Consider the following 20729-nt stretch of genomic DNA (forward strand, 5'->3'; position numbering starts at 1 on the left):
CCTTCTTAGCTCAGATTAGAGGTAAATGCCAATAAGTTAGAGGACACGGGCAAGAGCCCTGAGTGGGCCAGTTTACTGCAGAGGGAAAGTACCTGCTCCCCAACCACACCAGCACGTGCCCTGGCTCCTGGGGAAACACCGTGAGCCCCCACATGGTCTGTGCGTCCCGCTTACCAGCCCCTGCCACGACTCGGGCCATTTGTCCACCTTGGCAAGTTCTCTCCAGTTCCTTCAGCTTTTCAAATCCTCCTCAATTACTCTCTTTGGTAAAGACTTTCCAAAGACCTCAGTATTGATCTCTTCCTTTTGAGCCTATTTGACGTTTTAACATTTAGATGGTCCACATCAGACATTCAGATATAAACTTTTGATAGACATGCACTCTCTCCACCAAGATTTACAGACAGCCCCCCACCCCGCCCTAGGATTTATAATGTCTGACAGCCTGTACGCAGCCCAGCTCCATCCCGCCGGGCCCTCCACCCACGGTTCCTGAGCACAGCATTTCTTGATTGTGTAAGTAGTGTTATCTCTAGTGAATCCACGTGAACAGGCTCAGTATGGCTCAGGGACTGTGGCTCTTGCCCTCGTGTTATTCACTCAACATTCTGGAAAGTATTTCCTGAGTCTTGTATCTGCCACGTGTGATATGGGATGGGATGGGACCCTGAGAGTGACAAAAATGAATAAAACATAATTTCTGCACTTTTCAAGTTCATTTCTGGCCCTTCTGATGTTCCCTCCATCTGAAGCTGGACATGGGCAGTATTAGTCACAGTTCTCCAGAGAAACAGAACCAACCAGGATGCGGGATAAATACAGATGAGGATAGCACTAGAGACAGAGTTATCATGAGGAATTGGCTTACTCGATTGTGGAGGTTGAGAAACCCCATGATCTGCCATCTGCAAGCTGGACACCCAGGAGAGCCCATGGTGTCATTGTGGGACTGAAGGCCTGAGAACCTGGGGAGCTGATGTCATAAATCCCAGTCCAAGAGCAGAAAATGAGACCAGATGTCCCAGCTTAAGTAGTGAAGTTGGGAAAAGCGGGCAAATTCCTGCTCCTTGCACCTCAGTGGATTGGATGAGGCCCATCCACACTGAGGACAGCCGTCTGCTTTTTGCTGAGTCCACAGATTCAAATTCCAGTCTCACCCAGAAACACCCGTACATACAGAATCTCTGTTTCACCTGGGCACCCCCTAGCCCATCCAAGTTGGCACATAGAATTAACCATCACCAGTACATATAAGTGATTACTTTTTAGGGTAATGACTTGTCAACCAGCAGGTATTAAGAGTCATGTGCAAAGCTTAAAGTACCTTCTTTCAACAGATTTCAGGTGCTAAGAGGAGATGTGAAATGACCTTCCTGACCTTCAGAAATTTGTATTCTAGCAGAGAGAAAGCATAGGCCACATGGGGAAAATGCACAAGACTCCACAGTAGTTACACTCTCAACTGCCCTTACTTTGAGTTGACCACTTTTTGAGTATAATCTTTCTATAAGCTTTTATAATTTCCCATCTTTTAAAATGAAGTAGTTGAATATAAATTCCCTTTTTTCTTGGAGGCTTCAAAATTCCTTGGTGGTGGGGTGGGGCATGGTCCTCACTCAAGGGAGGCAGTGTGGGCTAGAAGATTGCAGAGCTGAAAAGTCTGAGTGATAAACAGCTGAACTAGAGGATCTTGAGTGGCGTGTTGGCATCAGACCAGAGAGAGAGCTGAGATGAAATTTTTAAAGGCACATTATAGGATTGACAGATGACTCAGCGGGATGGGGGTGACTGAGGTATGGTGACAGAGTCGATGTTGACTGGATGATACAATGTGCTGAAACTGACAAAATGAAGTTTAATAAGGATAAATGTTAGCAGTTGATGTGAAAAGGTCTTTGGCTTTTAGCTGAGTACAGGCTTAGTGTGAGTCATCTATCAGTATGATGTTGCTGCCAAAACTTCCAGCATTTGCCATATGCCAGTCGCTATGGGTTGTCATTTACATGCACAGTATCATTTAATCTTCTGTGAAGGAGTTATTATTTTTATCCTCATTTTATGGAGGAGGAGACTGAAGTTCAGAGAAGGTAAGTATCTTACCAAGGTTACACAGCTACTAAGTAGTGGAGCCAAAACTTATATTCAGGACTGTTTGACTCCAAAATTTGCAATCTTGACCCCTGGGCAATAAATACCAAAATCTCGTGTTGCATTAACAAATAATGTGTCCAGATCATCAAATTCTGGACAAAGAGCCCATCCAGAAGTGGTTGGCCAGGAGGTAAAAAAAATCTGGAACCTGAGTCCCTGAGGAATGAAGAGAAGACTTTGGAGGGATATGAGTTGTGGCTTCCGTGGCTCATCACTAGGCTCAATGAGTCAAAGTGCCTTACCCAGAGTGCTCTCCACTCTGGATAAGGATAAACTCTGGAATGGGTTAGTTACCATGTTTGATCCTCATATTCTTGACCCTGAAAATTGGAGCCAAATGACCACATCAGGAACACTACAGATGGACTTTGAGCCTTGGCAGATGGGTTGAACCCTATGTCCCTTTGACTTTAGGATTCTGTGATCTTTGTGTGAGCATCCAGCACTACTTCCCTCTGCTACACAGAACTTGGTCCTGGATTTTAGATTTGTTTATGTTTGGTTTTTTGTTTTGACTCCTTGTGACTTTTATTATTATCATTATATCTGCCTCGCAATCCTCTAAATGTGTTGCTCCCAATGTTGAAAACCTGGCACAACACCCATGTCAATGTAGTTAGCTAAGATTTATAGTCTGTGGGAGAAGAGCCTATAAATGGGCACCCTAAGGCTTGGGGTAGGGGTAGGGGTGAGAAGCACAGTTTGAACACAGGGGCTTCAGGAAACCAAGGTCAGGAACTACTTCTGGTGGTAAATTTTTGTGCTCTCTCTCTCTAGCCCTTCCTCAACGCTACCCCTCTCTCTCTCTCTCTCTCTCTCTCTCTCTCTCTCTCTCTCTCTCTCTCTCTCTCCCCTCTGCCCACCAGCTACATCAGTGGCCCTACACTGCAAGCCTCTGGGTCAGCTTCTAGCTCCTGCCAGGAAAAGAGATGAACAGAAGCAGCTCCTGCTGGATAGCAAATTCTGCTGTAGTCAAGTGATGTAGGACTCTGATGTCATGAATCCGCCCCTGATCTTCCTAACCCACTAGATGCCCACCCATTGCCCAGACCCTAGCTTTCTCTATTTGTTTAAACTTGGAGGCTTTTCATACTCCACTCTGGACCCTGCCTTTCTGGCCTCTACTCCCCATGAAGGCCGATCCTTCTCTCGCATGCAGGCCTTTTGGATATGTAGGCTGTGCATGAGCCCAGCCTGCCCATCATCCTCCGCCGTCTGCTCATAGCCCTACAGTTAGCTGCATGCCTGTGGCCTTAAGTAGGAACCTACAGTCCTTGCCATCTTTCGAGACCAAGTCTATGTTTCCATGGGAGAAAACTTCCTCCAAGCCATTAGCAGACCAGACCTTCACCCCTGGGCTCAGAGCCCAGCTCCTGCCTCAGCCTCCCCACATCTGGGCAGTTCATCCGGAGAAGAAACTGGGGCAGAGTGGCAGGTGTGAACCAGTGTCTCTGGCCATGCAGAGGCTATATGGCTTCTGGATCAGGTGGCCACCCATCTGGTTCTCTCTGCTTTAGAGTCTCTAAAGTATGGTTTGCAAAGACTTATAAGCAACACTTTAATTCAAATCTTAGGAGACTCAACATATAAAACAGATGGAAGGAAAAGTCTTACTCGGTTTGGGAATGGGGGCCTAGAGAGCCAGCTCCTTGGACTCTTCCTCCCCCGCAGCAGCCCCTGAACCTCCCTTCTTGCCAATGCAAGTTAGGTGATGGGAAGGGTGTCTGAGCCCAGGCTGGCACATCCCAGCAGAAACAGCAGGCATGCCTGCCCCCAGGGAGAGGCAGAGAGGCAGAGAAGCCTGGCTTCAGGACACTGCTTAGGCACTAACTAGAGTGCGGCAATGGGGTCCCTGGGCCCAGAGCTGAGAGGGAGCTGGCCCAGCCTTTCACTACTGCCCCTCACTCCTGGGGTCTAGAAGGTTTCACCACACAATTGTTCAGATGAACCAAAAGAGCTTGAAACCAAGTCTGTTGCAGAGACCACTATGAGGCTCCTGAGGCCCAAGACACTCCACCCTTTGAAGAGGGTGTCCACAATTCACTGCCTTTCTTTTCTTTTCCGTTTTTTTTTTTTGTTTTGTTTTGTTTTGTTTTGCTTCGCTTTGTTTTAAACCAGAGATCAAACCCAAAGGGGCTTAACCACTGAGCCACATCCCCAGCCCTTTTATTTTGAGACAGGGTCTCCCTCAGTTGCTTTGGGCCTTGCTAAGTTGTTGAGGCTGGTCTTGAACTTGCCTCAGCCTTCCAAGCCACTGGGATTACAAGTGTGGGCAATTTGCAGCATTTCTGATACAGTCCAATACCACCAAATGCCTGTGTCAGGAGAGTAGACATAGTCATGTACACACAACATGCTGCTCTCTGGCTCAGAGTAGGGAGAGAGAGTCCCACAGCCACTGTGAGTAAGTATGGCGGAAATGCAGGGAAGGTCAGGATCCATGTTTGCAGCAGGATAGAACCAGGTTCAAATCCAGCAATGTCCCTGACTAGTCTCGAGCAAGTTCTACAGCTCAACTCACTGCTGCTTACTCATCTGAAAAATGAGAGTAATAGAAATTCCTACCCCTTGGGGATTTGTGACAATTTCAGACTATTCTGAGTATGAAAGTGCCAACTGGGAAGAATTGGTCTGTCTCTGTCTCAGCTCTGGGGGATGTCCCAAGGAGAATGAATCAGACAATCAGTGAAAAAACAGTGAGCTGAGGTAAACATCTAGATTTCCGTTCTCAAACTTTTAGGAATAGAGTCACAAATTCTGTCTCCTGTTTTATTTCATTTTATTTTTATTTTCATTTTGAGGGATATCAGAGATTGAACCCAGAGGCAGTAACCAGTGAGCCACATCCTCAGTCCTTTTTATTTTTTATTTTGAAACAGGGTCTCACTATGTTGCTTAGGGCCTAAGTTGCTGAGGCTGGCTTTGAACTCATGATCCTTCTGCCTCAGCCTCCCAAGCCACTGGGATTACAGGTGTACCACTGTGCCCAACCTGCCTCCCATTTTCAAAACTCCTTTAGAAGATAAAAAATGTAACATGCTCCCTTATCTATGGGGAGGTATGTTCTAGGCTGTCCAGTGGAGACCTGAAACCACCAGTAGTACAGAACCCTATATATATAGTTTCTTCCAATGTGCCCTGCAGTATCATCTGTTGGGGGCTGTGCCATGTTGATCACATCGGCATCGAGGAGGTTAATTGACATAAGCACACTCAGGTGATTTTATCGTCCACGCACACAATGTATGCACATGTGTTCTCAAGCACTCCTAATTATGCCTGATCTTTGCGTAAGAGGCGTGACCCTGCTCTCCGCCTCCTGGAGGTGATATAAGCTTAGGCGGAGCAAGACAGAGACACAGCAGCCATTAGCAGAAAAGCAGTAGAAGAAGACACACGCAGCAGCTAGTAGGGACACATGCAACAGCAGCCAGAAGAAAGGAAGCAGAGGGAGGCGGCACAGCAACTAGAGGGAAAAACACACATAGCAGCAGCTAGTAGGGAAAAGCGGCGGCAGCTAGCAGGTGTAGCAAGTCTCTCTTCCTCTAAGCTCTAAGCAAAGCCTGTCCTTCTCTCAAAGTCTCTCTTAAGCAAAGTCTCTCTCTCTCTCCTCTCAAAGCAAGTAAACCTCATTTCCTCTATCCTGTATAAACAAACAAGCAAGAAAGCAGTGCACTAAAGAGAAAGATAGAAGTGCCTCAGTTTCCACTCCACCACCCATAAGACCCGTGCAAGTTGTTGCTGCAAGCGGTGACAAATATCCACGGATTTTGTACCGCAAAGAGTCAGCAACGATCATCATATAAGACCAAAGTTAATCTGTCCTTTGCATCACTACTGTTGTGTGTTGGAGCCATTATGAGGTAAAATAAGGGTTACATGAACACAAACACTGTGATACTATGACAGTGAATTTCAAACTGAGATGGCTACTAAATGACTAATGGGAGGGTAGTGTATACACAGTGGATATGCTGGGCAAGGGAATGATTCATCTATGTCCCAAGAGATTTCATTATGCTACTGAGAATAACATGCCATTTAAACTTATGAATTATTTGTTTCTGGAATTTTTCGTTTAATATTTTCTCTTCCGAGTTGGCCTTGGGTAACTAAAACCACAGAAAACAGAACTTCACTTGAAGGGAGATTTCTGTATCTAGACAGAAATAAATAATACCGTGCCCAAGGAAAATAAGGTTTTTTGAAAGTTCATCACTAACCAATGTTACCTGTAATTCCCTAACACAGGACTCGTTAGTTAGTAGACTACATTCACCAGCATTCTGTCCTCGTTACCTACATATAGGCGAAGTCAGAAAGCTCTTTTGAAGCTGTCAGTCTTTGCTTAAGAAAACTTGGAGGAATCTTTGTCTCTTAGGTCTGCCTCGTTCCCTCCGACGTCGTGTCCTTCTCTCATTCCCTGCATTAGCTCATGCTGCCAGAGCTGATCGCTAACCCCAGCCTCAGCCTACAGCTCTGGCCTTTTTACTTCCTTAATGGTATCATTTACTTCCGATGCACCGAGCACTGTTCTAAGAAGCCACCTGCACTTTCTTACTTAAGGCCCATGTCATGACAGATTAAATGAACTGTGTGGCATTGCCACTGGCCCTTATAAGGCTGGCGGGACAGGCTACCGAGTTCACTAGCTTGTCCAGTGGCCTACAACTCCTCAGTGGGGACGCCATGCTCCTACTCCCAGGCTCCAGCGCCTTGCTGCTCTACTCTGCCACACCTTTTCCAGGTGGCCTCCGTGAACCCATCTTTTATAAAACACAGTCCCAGTACACCTGTCCTCTCCAAGTTCAGTGATCCGGCACATTGAGAGAACCACAGAGAAGAAAGGCAGGAAAAGCAACCAACGTGCAAACACTAATGTCACAAAACACGTGCACTTTCTTCCTGGGAGGGCACCCCTTCAGAATCCAATTCCTCTTCACAGGCGACTCAGACATGCTCTGCTATCTGGCTTCTGAGCCACAGAATATTGATTATGGATATTAGAAGCGAGGAAAGGGCTGCTAACAGCAAGGACCCTGTCAACAGCTGTGGCCACCTAAGAATAAGACAAAAAAAAAAAAAAAAAAAAAAGCATAAAATGCAGATGCAGAGCTTGGCATGGCAGCACCTGGACAGGTAGCTCAGTGAAAGCTCAGGAGCACGGAGCTGCCAGCTCAGGGTGCCATCCCGGAGGGCTGGCAAGAGGCTGGAGAGCGCACAGGCTCTGTTAATAAAGGCAGGAAGGAGGCAGCACATTTCAGAAAATGATTAAGATAATCCTCAACCATCCTGGGATGTTAGTGTTCTCTGGGGGGTTCTGAATAAGCAAGATTTTATCGTGAAAGAAAAAATCAGTGAGCTAGAAAACTAACAAACAACACCACTGAGCGGGATTTTAATTTATAAAAGCAAAAAGGTAGCCCTGTGGCTTTGCTCTGAGCCCACTGTGTGCTAATGGCCTCAGACCAAGTCAGCCTTTGTGTGGAGCATTTAATAATAGGAAGAGTCCCTAGGAATCCTGGCTGTCTACACGGCAGGCCATGCTAGCTGGGTCATTTTAATCTTTGTGACAACCTTACTAGGTAGGGCCTCCCATAACCTTTTCCTTTTCTAAATAAGAAAAATGAAGCCCAGAGAAGTTGAATAACATGCTTAGGGTCACACAGCCGAGACTTGGCTGGCTCTAGAGTCCTTGCTCTTCCCACTTGACTCTGCTACCTGAGCCCCAGGCTGCATTTCCCAAGCACACGATAACACTTACAAGAGGCAGGAAGGACATGTGAATAGACTCTCACACCCACCCAATGACAAGACAGCACACAACCAATATCTCACTGAAGCTGGCCCTGGGCATTTAGGGCCAGCCTCAGGATGGCAATTATGGTTGAAGATAAGAAATATGTGCCAATGCAGCCTGGAGATCAAGAAAATTCTAGTCCCAATGGTTTCCAGTTGGCCCACCTGGCGTATTGTCTGGTAGGCTTTGGATTCAGACAGACCTGGATTGATATCCTGCCTCCACCCCTGCACTGTGACCTTGGAAATGTTCCTTAACCTCTCTGAGCTTCCTTATCTGTAAGGGGGACACCAACCTCATGGGGCCATAGTAGAGCTCAAAGGAGAAAGTGAGTGTCAACTGCACGATGCCTGGCCTGAGCGCTCCACCTGTTGGTTTCTCCTTTGCCTTCCGGCAGAACTCACAGGAAAGAGCCACACCTGCTGTCAGGCACTGAGCCTCCTAAAAGGTCATCACAGACAAACCGGTGTCCTGGGATGACACGTGCCAAAGAGGTTCTAGCTCTTCAGTAGTTTCGCAGCGGACACACATCCCGTGGCTGGTGGGGGGACCATCTCCAAGAACTACAGTCGGGTGGCGCCTCTGTAGACAGAGAATAAAGCCCTATTGGTCCAGAGCTGCCGCCTGTAAACCTGAGGGAAACCCGTGTGGAGAAGGTCCTGGACTTCCAGCCACAAGCCCCGGGTCCCAGCTGCGCTCCCACGTCCCGCTAGGAGGCAGCATCGTCCCCCATGGCACTGCCCCTCTCCAAGAGCCCTGGGCTCCAGTCACGCACAGGATGCCCAGAGTAGGCACCTTCTCTGCTCTCGGGAGCTTCAGCCACCCTAGTCAGCTGAGGAATGGGCTTGGGGACAAGAACTAGGCTTGCCAGAGCAGAAAACTCCTCTCCCAGGAAATGGTGGCAAAGAGGGCAGATGTTCCCTTTGCACAGATCTCATCAACCAAAGGCAACAAAGTTTCCATGGGTCCAATGAAAGAGGGAGAAGTGGAGCAGCCTGACTCTCCGATGGCTTGAATGTTATCAAGGTGTTACATGTACAAAGCTTAAAAGCTGAATAATAAACAGCCTCCACCCCTCCCCACTTCATCCGCCCTCAGACGGAGGATCTTGTACCTTTGTCACCTGCTCCTCCACCATTAAGCTCCATTTTCCTATATGCTATTGTTGCATTAGTTCTTGAGACATTTATAAACATTATCAGTTGACTTCATGTGCGAGCAAATGACAATTTTGTTCCTTTACATCCTCTGCTGCCCCTCCCCCACCCCCCAATATAGTTACATCCCGGTTTTTGTAAATTCAGTAATCACTATATGATTACTTAACACTAGTTTGATTATGCAAATGTTGGTTACTTTACTGACACATCACATATGTTACTATATTTAGTTTCCTTCTTTTGTTCCATTTTTATCTTTCCTGCAATTAAAATTTTTGTTTTCTCCTTTTAAGAGGGGTTTTAAATTAGAAGTTAAACTTTTCTGTATCTTTCCCTCTCAGTTTCCGTCAGGTTTCTTCCAGCTAGGAGCAATTCTCCTGTATGTGAAATAGTTATTGAGCACCTGTTTTTGGATATTGGGTGTTAAGAGATAAAGGAAGGTCCTTGGCCATTAGCGCAAAATTGAGTTGAAAGGTAAGAAATAAAAAAAATTTTTAAAAGTGAACAAACAATAGAACAAGCACAGAGCAACAACTCAAACATTGCCCCAAGTGGTGTGTAGAATTAAGTGTCCACAGGGAACATTCTGGAGTCAGAAGCTAGAGCCACAGGAAGGTTTTCTCGAGGGCAATGGGCCTGAACTGGGCTTTGAAGTCTGATGAGAATGTACAGCCAGAGGCAAAAACAGAATGTTCCAAGTGAGGGACTCATATGAGATTTGGTCCATGAACCCAAAACATGTGAAACTTCTTGTTTGTTTTGTGGGGGGCAGTACTGGGCATTTGTAGAAGCGAGCAGTACTGCTCCATTTGTAGAAGCACAAAAGAAAAAAAAATCAATCTAAATATTCAACAAAAGGAAAATGACCAAATAAATTCTGTGATACATTATGTTGCCATTAAAATGAACTTTTCCAATAAATTTATGTGGTATATGAAAATGATCAGAAAAAAATAGAGAAAATGATCAGGGTATGATGTTAAATGGGAAAAAAGGCAACATATAAACTCCTACCTAATGTGAAAATCCATTTATGTATCTACATAGCCATAGGGAAAAAAGGATTGAGGGGAAATTACTAAGGTATTAACAAAAGCAGAATAATTTTCTATATTTTGAAGTTTTCCATACTGAGCATGTACTCGTTTTCCTGTAAGTAAGAAAATAATTTTCTCAATGTTTCTGAAAACATTAAAACACAAGATTTGGATATAAGCCTTAGGGTATTTTAATAATTTTTAAAGAGCAATATAAAATTATGCATGTGTTTATTCTTTAAAATCATATTCCTATCAAATTCAAATACAAATATTATGTTTTAAAAAGTGGAGAATGTCTACCCGTGGGTTCATGGGGCGGGTGAAGCGAAGTCACCTTTGTGAAGTGCTCACGCAGAGCCTGCCGTGGAGGGCGCTGGGCAGACACGATTCTGAACCAATGGGCTCTCTTTGCTGGAGGTGTAGCTCGGCGGTAGCACGCTTGCCCAGCATGCACAAGGCCCTGGGTTCCAACCCGGCACCACGAGGAAAGCGATTTTAAGAATGCTCCCTCCATTGGATAATGCTCTTCACCAGCCTCTGCCTAGGAAGGAGTTTGGACACCACCCATTCTCCCAGCCAGCCAGGCCCTGGGTCAGGGGGAGTAGCTGACCTGCCCGGGCCTCCCCGCAGGTGGCAGCCGAGTACTTCAAGAACACCACGCTGCTGCTGGTGGGTGTCATCTGCGTGGCGGCCGCTGTGGAGAAGTGGAACCTGCACAAGAGAATCGCCCTGCGCATGGTCTTGATGGCTGGAGCCAAGCCAGGCATGTAAGTCGTGCGCCCAGTGAGACAGCAGGCCGTAGTGCACCCAGTGTGTCTTCAGGCGGGGGGTGGGGGGGGCGGGGGGGAGCACACACACCACTTTAGCCTGTTGTCCTGTTCGTGGGGGTGGGTAGCACTAGAGTTGTGGGCTCCCACCTCCCCCTCCAGTGGGAGTTCTGGTGACTGTGGAATATAGATTTGAATCAGTGACCCTGGTGCCATCCTCAGCAGAACCCAAAGAATTTACCTGAGAACCTAGACTGCGGAGACAGCGGGTTAAAACATGTAAGGGGCTCATTAGGTAACATGGGGGCGGCAGAAATTGTTTTCCAGCCTTCTCGTGTCTGGCAGGGAGCAGGCTGGACGAGGCAGGGGGTGCCCGCTCTGCCATTTAAGGGAATGTAGATGTATTCTTCCATCCGACCCCCAGAGTTTTTGTGGCAGCTCAGAGCACCCACAGGTTGCCTTTGAGGACGCTCGCAGCTGCTTCCTCTTTCCACCCTGTCAAGAAGGCCAGGCGGTAGAGATTGGCCCAGGCGGGCACGGGGCGGGGATTGGTGGGAAGGTCACGGTCAGTGCTTTGTGGAATTCTCCCTCCTGCGGCCCTGGGCGCGTTCCTGGGACGGTCCTTCTTGCCTCTTCTGCTTCACAGCTTCTACGTTTCATGAAAGCTGCGCGACTCCTTTGGGAGCTGGTGTGGAAATAAATCATTATGGTATTACTTTTCAAAATCAGCCCTTAGACACATACAGGTTTTGCCTCCACATATGCTCCTGTCTCCTAGGTTGTCAAGTCCCCAGCAATCATCTCGTCCCCACATTCCATCTCCTAGGCACATGGCACTGTTTTCCCACGTCGTGTCAGGACTCTATGCCTTTTGGAAACCTCTGTGTTCTATCTTCAAAACTTTTCATCCACTTGCGTTTCCGCTCTTCCTGTATACCTCGTCACCTAGCACATTTCCACCCTGCTCAGTCACCACCCCGGTGCCAGGGCACGCAATGGACAGACAAACTCACACTGCCGTCAGCCCAAACAGGGCACCTTCAGGACAAGGCCCTGCTTGGCCATAACCCACATGGCAAGCGTACTGTCCTGAAATTGTGTGAAGTCAGTGATTCCACTAGGGCTGGGAAGTAGCTCAGTTGGTAGAGTGCTTGCCTTGTAAGCACAAGACCCTGGGTTTGATCCCCAGCATCACAAAAAATAAAAAAAAAAAATAATGATTCCACCTAACATCACAAACACAGGTGGTTTTTTGGGTGGCAGGTCTTTGCAGGCACATTGCACAATGTTTCAAAGTCAAAGAGAAAGCATTTGAAGGTTATCTTAGTGTTTTCCTACAAGTGTTGACTCCTTTAGATACCAGATGAAAGAGTGCGTGCACACAGTGGTACGGGACACTGCTGTGACTTGGGGGCCATGCTTTTAGCATGTTGGCAGTGGGGTGTGTAATGGGCAGACTGTGAGCCCCTAACGTTAATCTCTATTTGCTCGCTAACAACTATGGTGACTTGGCTGCAAAGTAGGGAATATAATGGTGCTCAGAATTGCTGGCTACAGGGCAGAAAAAGAATTCCCTTGCCGGGTACCCACCTGTAACCCCAGCAACTCAGGTGACTGAGGCAGGAGAATCCCAAATTCAAGGCCAGCCTTGGCAATTTATCGAGACACTGTTTCAAAATATAAAGGCTTGGGGGTACAGCTCAGTGGTAAAATACCCCTGGGTTCAATCCCCAACACCACCAGGAACAAAACAAGAATTCCCTTATACCCAGGAAACACATTGCCAAGCAGCACGTAATATCCACACAGAGAGAAGAGCAATCAGTAAGTCCACACCCTGTGATCCTTCTACCAAAGCTCTTCTTTGCTTAAGTAAGGACTTTTTCTTGGCTACGGTCACTAGCCCACAAAGTGTGATTCATTCTTGTGTCAAATATTGAAATCAATGCTCACTCAGTGCCAAGCAACGGAAGTACAAGGCTGAATGGCTTGGTGGGTGAAGGCCAGCTGCAGATCTCTAGACACACACCATCAGGTAGGTAGGAGCCCCCGAGAGTGTTCTGCAGGGTCCACCATTGGCCCCGGGGACATGGGCATTCTGCCAATGCCCCGCCGGCCACCCTGCCTTCCAGGCTGCTGCTCTGCTTCATGTGCTGCACCACGCTGCTGTCCATGTGGCTCTCCAACACCTCCACCACCGCCATGGTGATGCCCATCGTGGAGGCCGTGCTGCAGGAGCTGGTCAGTGCCGAGGAGGAGCAGCTCGTGGCCGGCGACTCCAGCGCCGAAGAGGCCGAGCCCATCAGTACAGTTTGCGGGAGTTCATCTCCTCCCTGCTCCCCCAACCTCCTCCCTGGGTGTCCTGCCAGTCTTCTCTTGTGACACTGCCAGCTTGGTGCCTGTCCCCTGAGCCCCTCATCTTCGCTTTTCCTCTTTCCCACACCAGCTCCTGTAACCTGGAGCTTCCCTGATCCGCACCCCAGCTCTTCCTTCCTCCTCCACTTACGGGCACCCCTTCTGTTCCCTCTCCCAAGACACTCAAGAGTTACTACTGAGCGCAGGGCCTTGTCAGTCTGTGAGCGCCACTCTACCTTCAGAGCAGAGAGAAAGGGAATCGGCACCCAGAACCCCCCCCCGCCCCTGCCCTGATCCCTGGGTGCTCTTCCACCCCGGTGTTAGCTCCAGCACCCTCATCTCACGTCTCCCATTTCTTTGTAGGTCTCGATGTAAATAGCCAACCATCTCTGGAACTCATCTTTGTCAATGAAGAGTGAGTACGAATGTCTTCTTCCCAGACAGAGCCTTGCAGGGCCAGTTGGAGAGGTCAGGAAAGATGTGACCATAAGCGACTCTTTTAGATATGTGGGCCAAGTTCACCATCCTGTCTCCATCCCTCAGAGCCACTTGCCAGGATCCTTAGTGCCATTCCCTTAGCCCCAGAATACTGTAGTCATGGAGAAGAAATAGAAAGACTAATACTGAATCTGAGTGGATAAAGAACTGTCAGTCAAGCCACCAGATACAACTTCATCTAAATTGATGTTCTCTTAGAAGAATAAGTTCTTGGAGAATCACAGAGTATTTTATAAATGTTAGATATGCTCTTAGTAAATTTGTTCTTACAAATGACAGAGAAAACTTAGGTGACAGGGAATTAGGGGCCAGTTGGTGACAGAGCTCTGTAATGGTAGAAAGGAAAATCTGGGAAAGGAAAAATTGAGTCAAACATTTATGGGAGGTCTATCCACTAACAGTGTATTTCTTTTGGAGATTTTATATGAAAATGTCATCTTCCAGGTATTCTGTGACAAATATTACAATATAAAAATCTGGATTTGTAATGGAGCTGGGCTTTATAATTTCTCTTTTCATAAAAAAATCAAAAACCCACATGGAGTGGAATTAGCATAATGGGATAGATGACAGAGGATGCCACCAGAAAATGGCTTTGTTTTTCTCCTCCACTGCCTTCAATCGTAACCCATTGCCTTGCTGCCCCCTCTCCCCCACTGTTCACCTGGTACTTCAGGCAAGTCCCATAACTTTAGATACAATGATCTCATATCCAGATATTCACAGTCTAGTCCAGATTCTTATCAAAATTGCAGTCTCTGGTCCACAGCTCTCCCCACCCCTTGCAGCCCAGGCCTGCAGAAGAGCTGAAAGCCAGTCGGGGCGGGAGCTGACCTTCTCCTCTCCTCCTCCTCCTCCTTCTCCCCTGCCACCCGTCACTGCTGCTTCTGACTTCTCCAGGGCTGGGGCAGAGGCTGGAGGATGCAGGCACAAAGGTCAGGGCTGCAGCCAGGGCCGTTGGGGTGGATGGCCTTTCTGAGATCCAGACCTGCCTCTTGCCCTGTGGGGCTCCTACCTTCAGGGTGCGTAGAGCATCCCCTTGAGGCGCGGAGTGACCACTCCCCATCTCCTTGGCTCACCCACTTCCCCACAGCACTTTGGTCCTTGGGCTGCCTCTGCCTTTTCCAGCCGGCTCCTGCCCACCTTCCTTCCATGTGTCCCCACTCCCAAAGGGTTCCGCAGCAGCACTGCCTGCTGAACGCAAAGCTCAGGCTGCTCTGGTAGGCGTGGGTGCTTTCTCCTCACTCCGGCCTCTCTGCCCTTTTGCACTGACTTTCTGCCTTTGCTCCTTCCACTTAAAACTGGGTCCCCAGACTCCAAAGTGAAAGCCCGAGTCGTCCCTGGACCTCTCCCAGCATGCTCTGTGCTGTGGGTGCCAAGGCTGTTTGGCTCTCTGCTCTCATGGCCAACGCCCCGCCCCCTGTGGTCTAAGGAGGTCCTTGCTGGCCCTTGTCAGCCAGTTTAGGGAGAAGGGAGGGAGACACAAAGGCATGTTTTGCAAAGAAGGCTTCACTCCAAACCTTCCTCGCCTCCTCTCTTCCCTGCGAGAGCCTGGAGCAGGTGGTGGTGCAGGACACCGTGTCCTGCACGGGTGTGCCCAGTGCCCTCATCTGGCTTCACAGAGGGTGAGCTGGTGGCACCTGCTGTCCTCACACGCTGGAGACACTCGTCGAGTACCCGGTCAGTAATGGATACTTCTCTCCTTCCTCTGTCTTCAGGCAGAGGTTGGCAGATCCACAGCTTGCCTGCGGGGCTCGGCGTGTGCAGCTGTTGACCAGAAATCCCTCCCCTTCTTTTCATTCTCACTTGCTTTTCCCTGGATACAGCCAGGCCCTCCCAGCTCCTGTCACCTCAGATGAACATGCTACACAAGTCTCTCCTTGTAGATAGTGGCCTTTCTCAAGTCAGCCACAAGGACATGGGCAGGACTCAGGCCCCCTGTGAGACAGGAAGAGGCGCCTGTCCTTACACCACCAGCATCCCGCTGCTAAGTAATGATGTGAATGCAGGAGTGACACCTGTGCCAAGGATCTGTTGTGAGGACTAATGATGTCACAAGGAATCATGTCTGCAGTTAAGTGCTCGGCACCTAACAAGCACTCCATGTTCGATGATATTACTAGTGTTAGCATTGCTCCAAAGGAAGCATGCAGCTTCTGCCCTCTGAAGGAAGCAAGTCCCTGGCTCCATGAATCTTTTCAGTACCCCCTATAGCATTATAGAAGGCAAGGAGGATTAGGGTAGAAAACTCTGTAGGCTAGAAAAATGGAGTCCAGAGCCACGTCCCTTACATCAAACCTTGACGTGGGGAAGAGAACTCCAGTGTCACAAAATCTGGCCCACTACGGTTACCATTTCCTTTGCTTTGTTCCAGCACATCAGCTGCAGACTTCGCTTCCCTGATGCAGAACAAGGTATGGCCTTGTGTTTTTTCTGTGCTTTGATGTCACTTGACAGTCCCTCAAGGTAACTTAGGCATCAAGACACCTGTCAGCTTATCCTGTATCACAGCAGCCTCCAGGGATGTAAGGACAGAAAAGTGGTCACACAGGTTGGATATAAGGGCCATCAAGCTCGTGGCAAAGGCCTGGATAGTTCCAAACCCCAGCCCTGAGTACTGGGTTTAGCCAAATAAAATACAATTTAACCTTTTTCACTGAAATCCAAGAGTCAATCACCCAGATTTCAAGAGCCAAAGATAAGGTTAAGATTCCTCTGAGGGGGTTCCAGTTATAATATCTGATTACATAAAGGGGTACATTTATAGGGGAGAGCAGCGCTTACCTGCACACTGCAGTTCAAACTCATCCCCCACCCGCAAAGCCAGTTTTAAGTCTCTTTACAAGGAGTGTAAATGGCCAATAAAATTGTGGACTTCTTGAGGTGGGATTTAAATCATTTTCTTTCTTTTAACAAACAATAAAAAGTTCTTCATTAGCTAATGAAGTCCCAGAAAGTCAGGCTCTCCTGAAGGACACAGCCATGTTTGCCAGGTTGTGAAGGCCTCTTCACGTGGGGCCCTGTGAAGCTGGTCAGGTGCATGCCCTCTTCCCATGTCCTCACCACATCCTCTTCCTAATAGTGTGATGGCTTTTGTCTCAACAGAATCTGAATGGTGTGCCCACAATCACCAACCCCATCAGAACAGCAAACCAACACCAAGACAAGAAGCAGCCATCCCAGGTAACAGAATCCCATCTTCTATTTCCTACCCGCAATGTCTGGTGCTCCCCAGGGGCACTTGTTCTGGCATTGTGAGGGCTTCAGGCTGGTGAGCTGTCACCTACATCTGGCCTGTGTGCACCGTGACCGTGAAGCACCTAGCCCACGTGGCTTTATCAAGGCCTCCCACCACCTGGGCCCAGTCTCTCCAACTGCAAATGCCGAGGGTTGGTCTAGACAGAGGCGCTCAAAATACTCCTCAAAGGTGCTTCAGGAACACTGCAAATACTTTATTTTAGTATCTTGAGATACCAAAGCATCTGCTTTGCTGCACAAATGAGGGCTTCCTGATACTATACCACAAACGAAATGTAGAAACCAAATGAATGTTAAAACTGGTAAAAAAAAAAAAAAAATGGCTGCAGGCACTTACAACCTTTGATTTCACATTTTTTGTGTTCATGAAAACAGTCTTGATTGGTTAACATCCATTATCATCATAAATATCTGCCACCATTTATGATGTACTGATTATGTGACAAGCATTTTCTCCCCAGTCTTCGCTCAAGGAGGCAGTTACTTTGAACTCCATGTTTTTGCAAATGAGGCAGAGTGATGAAATCATAACCCAAGGCCCAAGAGCTTGTGAGAGCAGCATCTCCATTCAAATCCAGGTGTCCCTGTTACAAAATCCATCTATGCCAATGAAATGCTACTTTTATGTTTGATACATTGGGTTTCTGTGTAAGATTTCATTGGAAGAAAGCATCATAGGAAACCCCTGGGCTAGAGAATCTATATGGGCTCTTCCAACTCTGATAATCAGTGGGTCTTTCAGAGGTGTGGAAGGGCCCAGTCTGTGGCCTGGTCGGAGGAGGGGACAATGATTAAGGGCCATGAGAAACATGGCAAGGTGGCCTCTTTCCCCCTGGTTTTCTTATAACCTGACCTGCTGACATTTGCACCAGGCTTCTCAATCTCATGAAGAATCAGTGAGGGTGACCAGATCTGGGGTGGGGAGGGGACTCTCACTTCTTTAGTCCACTTGAAACAAGAGATCACCTCTGTGACCTGAAAAGCCCTCATCTGGACCAAGCAGAGCCTGAGAGGACCAGGGCAAGGCTGAGGCTTATGTGCAAGGTGGGAGGAGAAGGCAGAGAGGAAAGAGTGAGGCAGACAGGGAAGACTCACACACGGGGACCCTTGTCCCCGGGGAGCTAGGTTTTCATCAGGACCTTCACCCTAATTCCATCTTCTGCTGGTTCCAACACAAAGTGGAGAGCAACCAGCGTACTGAAGTTCAAGTGGAAAAAAGAAAAAAGCACGTGCTGTCAGTATTCATGACATTAACAACAAAGAATCATAATAGCTAACCATTCATTAACTGCCAGGGAGTGAGCCAAGTGCTTTATATATATATTACTTCATTTACTCCTTGCAACAACATGGCAGAGAAAATATGACTTTCCCCATTTTACCAAAGAGGGAACTGCAACCCAGAGGCATGTCCAGGTTGGTAAATGATAGAAAGTGGGATTCATCTTTCTGATTCTGAAGCTCAAAACCTTTCTGCTGCACCAGGTGCCTCTTGCCTTTCAGGCTTCGTGTGCTAGGCAGCCCAAGCTGGTGCAGACTCACTGATTTTTCCTTTGGTAGGAAAAGTCGCTAGTCCTGACTCCCAGTCCCAGGAACCAGAAGCTGAACAGAAAGTACAGGTCCCAGCACGACCAAATGATCTGCAAGTGCCTCTCTCTGAGCATTTCCTACGCTGCCACCATCGGCGGCCTGACCACCATCATTGGCACCTCCACCAGCCTCATTTTCCTGGAACACTTCAACAAGTAAGTCATTCACTCAGTCAGCAGATACTTACCAACTGCTAAGCATTAGGAACTGGGAAACCCCTGGGCTCGGGAATCTATATGGGCTCTTCCAGCTCTGTTCCAGGGGCTGGCATAACAGGTTCTGTGCCAAGAGGGAAAGTGACAGTCAAGTTGCTGCAGTTGAGTATGACCAGGGAAGCCGACTTCTACTAGGAGAGCTCACCAGGTCTGCAGGGAGGAAGTGCCTCCCCACAGAGGTGACAGCAAATGGCCTCCAGAAGGCTGAGCTGTAGCACACCAGATGAAGGGAGATTTCCCAGAAGGAGAACAGTGTGGAGGAGGCTCCCAGGCAGGAGAGAAGAGCAAAGGAGGCCAGGTGGCAGAGACAGAGGGCTGTGAAGGAACTTGCACGTCACCCTCATCCGCAAGGGTGTGAGACCCCTTTAAGGAATGTTAAGCAGGGTGTGAGGGGACCAGGTTTGTGGTTTTGAGAACTCATGCTGGGTGAAAAATGGAGAGCAGATTGGAAAGGAGAAAGCAGAAGGATAGTTTAGGACACTGCTGCCTTTGCCTCAGGGATGGCTTTGGTAGCCTTGGATGACAGTGGCAGTAGGCAGGAGAAAGAGTCAGATCTGAGAGATACAGAGAGATAACCGGGCGGCGTTGGTAGGATCAGAAAGAGCCTGAGAGGGAGGGCCGAGCCTGACGCTCAGCCCCTGGTTTCAGCAGCTGAGGGACTGGAGGGAAAGGACGAAGAATGGGGAAGCTGACAGAGCTTGAGGTGTCAGTTGGGGGCATGACTCTGAATCTCAGGAGAATATTTTGGCTGGAGAGATTTGGAGTCCGTGGCCTGCAGGCTGGCACCATGCATGTGCGGTCTGTGTCGTGACCCCAGCCACTGTGCTCAGAGGGACCTCTGGTTAATGCTGGCTGTCCCTGTCTAGAAACTCTTCATACCCTTTGAGCAAGAGGCCCACCTTTTCATGTTGCCCTCGGGTAATTGAAGTCATAGGACTTAGAATGTGACAGGGAGAGCAGAGGACAGGAGAGGGGAAATCCAGGAAGATCTGTGTCACTCTAGCCAGGAAGAAAGTGTTTCAAGGAGTAGCTACAATATTTCCTGTCAATGAAGGATGACACAGAATGGGGTAAAAATGCAGCTCTTGTGTTGGGGGACACCATGGCTACAGGTAGCCCCCGCCACCGGGGTTTGGTCAAGTGGTAGGAAGAGAGGCCAGATCTTGGTGCCTTGAGGAGTAAGAAGGAAGTGAGGGAATGGAGAGCTGACTGAGGGAAGGAGAAGTGAGGTGACGATAGAGAGGGAGGGAAGGAGCGAGAGGAGAGGTCTAACAATGGAAGACACTGAAGCTCTGGTCAGGACGATCCAGATGAGAGGGAAGTTGAGTATGTGGGGAAAAGGGGCAGTGGATAGCGAAGCCACTGAGAAAACACAAAAGGATGGATCCAGAGCAGAGAGACTGGTCAGAGACAAGAGGCAGGAAGAAGAAGGAAGGAAAGAAGGGCGAGGACAGCAAGGAAAGGGAAAAGGAGGGCGGGAGGAAGGGCGGAAGGAGGGAGGAAAGACCAACGAAAATTAAGACCTGACACCCAGGAGCCAAGCCCAGTGGGCTCCTCACCACGTTTTGTTCTTCCAGGCTGTTTTTCTTGGCATGTGAGCAGATCACCCACGTTTTATTTTGCTGATGTGCGTATGTGCTTAGAGGTTCCAAGTCCTGGTCCTTCACGGGCCCCATCCATACCTGGAACCCTCACGAGGTCCCAGGGTCCATGGTTTTCTAGAATTGGCTGCTATGTGTCCCCCTGTCAACACTCACAGTCCTTGAGTGACTTCATGACAAAGTACACCAGCCTTTCCTCTCCATTCTGTGGTCTCCAAAACCAGAGGAGTTAAACTTCTCAAAATCTTTATGTAAATTAAGGGCAAACAGGTCCTGAGTAATTCTGAGTGCACT

The 20729-nt window shown here is 48.3% G+C and overlaps 1 protein-coding gene across 1 annotated transcript in view; it reads left to right on the plus strand.

The window, feature by feature from the left end:
• Nucleotides 1-20729, plus strand: part of SLC13A4 (solute carrier family 13 member 4) — a 44241-nt gene that overhangs the window by 8183 nt on the left and 15329 nt on the right. The window contains exons 4-9 of the mRNA XM_079151102.1: nt 10782-10918; nt 13051-13223; nt 13637-13688; nt 16146-16185; nt 16877-16954; nt 18590-18774. Of these exons, the coding sequence (XP_079007228.1) occupies nt 10782-10918; nt 13051-13223; nt 13637-13688; nt 16146-16185; nt 16877-16954; nt 18590-18774 (665 nt within the window). The remainder of the gene's footprint in view (nt 1-10781; nt 10919-13050; nt 13224-13636; nt 13689-16145; nt 16186-16876; nt 16955-18589; nt 18775-20729) is intronic.

The sequence above is a fragment of the Sciurus vulgaris genome (assembly GCF_902686455.1).
Source record: "Sciurus vulgaris genome assembly, chromosome: 8".
NCBI classification, from domain to species: Eukaryota; Metazoa; Chordata; class Mammalia; order Rodentia; family Sciuridae; genus Sciurus; species Sciurus vulgaris.